Below are 759 nucleotides of genomic sequence, written 5' to 3' on the forward strand. Positions count from 1 at the left end.
CAGCTCAGATCACCCGGCGCAAGTGGGAGGAAACTGGTGAGGCCGAGGAAAGGAGACACTTCCTGCAGGACGACTGCCTGGAGTTGCTCATCAGATTCCTGGAGATGGGGAAGGAGGTGCTGCAACGCACAGGTACCCGGGGCCTGGGGGACGCCTAGGGGTGCAGTCTCTCAGGGACAATTAGAGGGGAGACCAGCCTGAAGTAACTGAGCAGTGGCTCCCATTGGCCCTGCAGTGGCTCTGGGACCCATGGGGGACTTGCTCTCTCAGGCCCTGCTCCCTGCCCCTCCCCCAGTGTATCTGAGGTCTGACCCCGACTTTTCTGAGTCCTTTGGCCTCCGCCCAGGACAGGACCAGGAATCCCTTTCTCCCCCTGAGACCTGCCTCCTGCCCTGGGCTGTGTCACTCTGACTAGAACTTTCTAAAGAGGAGAGACCATCCCCAGATGCTCTGTTCCGGCTGGTGGTGCTTGTGGGCTCCCTCATGCTGGTGGAGGGTCCCCTGACAGTGCCAAGTCCCTGAATTTCCTCCCCCTTCTCCTCAGACCCTCCAAAGACACACGTGACCCACCACCCCATCTCTGACCTTGAGGTCACCCTGAGGTGCTGGGCCCTGGGCTTCTACCCTGCGGACATCAGCCTGAGCTGGCAGCGTGATGGGGAGGAGCAGACCCAGGACATGGAGTTTGTGGAGACCAGGCCTGCGGGGGATGGGACCTTCCAGAAGGGGGCGGCCCTGGGGGTGCCACCTGGAGAGGAG

The 759-nt window shown here is 61.9% G+C and overlaps 1 protein-coding gene across 1 annotated transcript in view; it reads left to right on the forward strand.

The window, feature by feature from the left end:
• Positions 1-5: 5 nt before the first annotated feature.
• LOC107185123 (patr class I histocompatibility antigen, A-2 alpha chain-like) overlaps positions 6-759 on the forward strand; it is a gene marked incomplete at its 5' end in the record, with an annotated part of 1,156 nt that continues 402 nt past the window's right edge. The window contains 2 exons of the mRNA XM_015572407.1: positions 6-132; positions 545-753. Of these exons, the coding sequence (XP_015427893.1) occupies positions 6-132; positions 545-753 (336 nt within the window). The remainder of the gene's footprint in view (positions 133-544; positions 754-759) is intronic.

This window comes from Myotis davidii, unplaced genomic scaffold (genome assembly GCF_000327345.1).
Source record: "Myotis davidii unplaced genomic scaffold, ASM32734v1 scaffold7689, whole genome shotgun sequence".
Lineage (NCBI taxonomy): Eukaryota > Metazoa > Chordata > Mammalia > Chiroptera > Vespertilionidae > Myotis > Myotis davidii.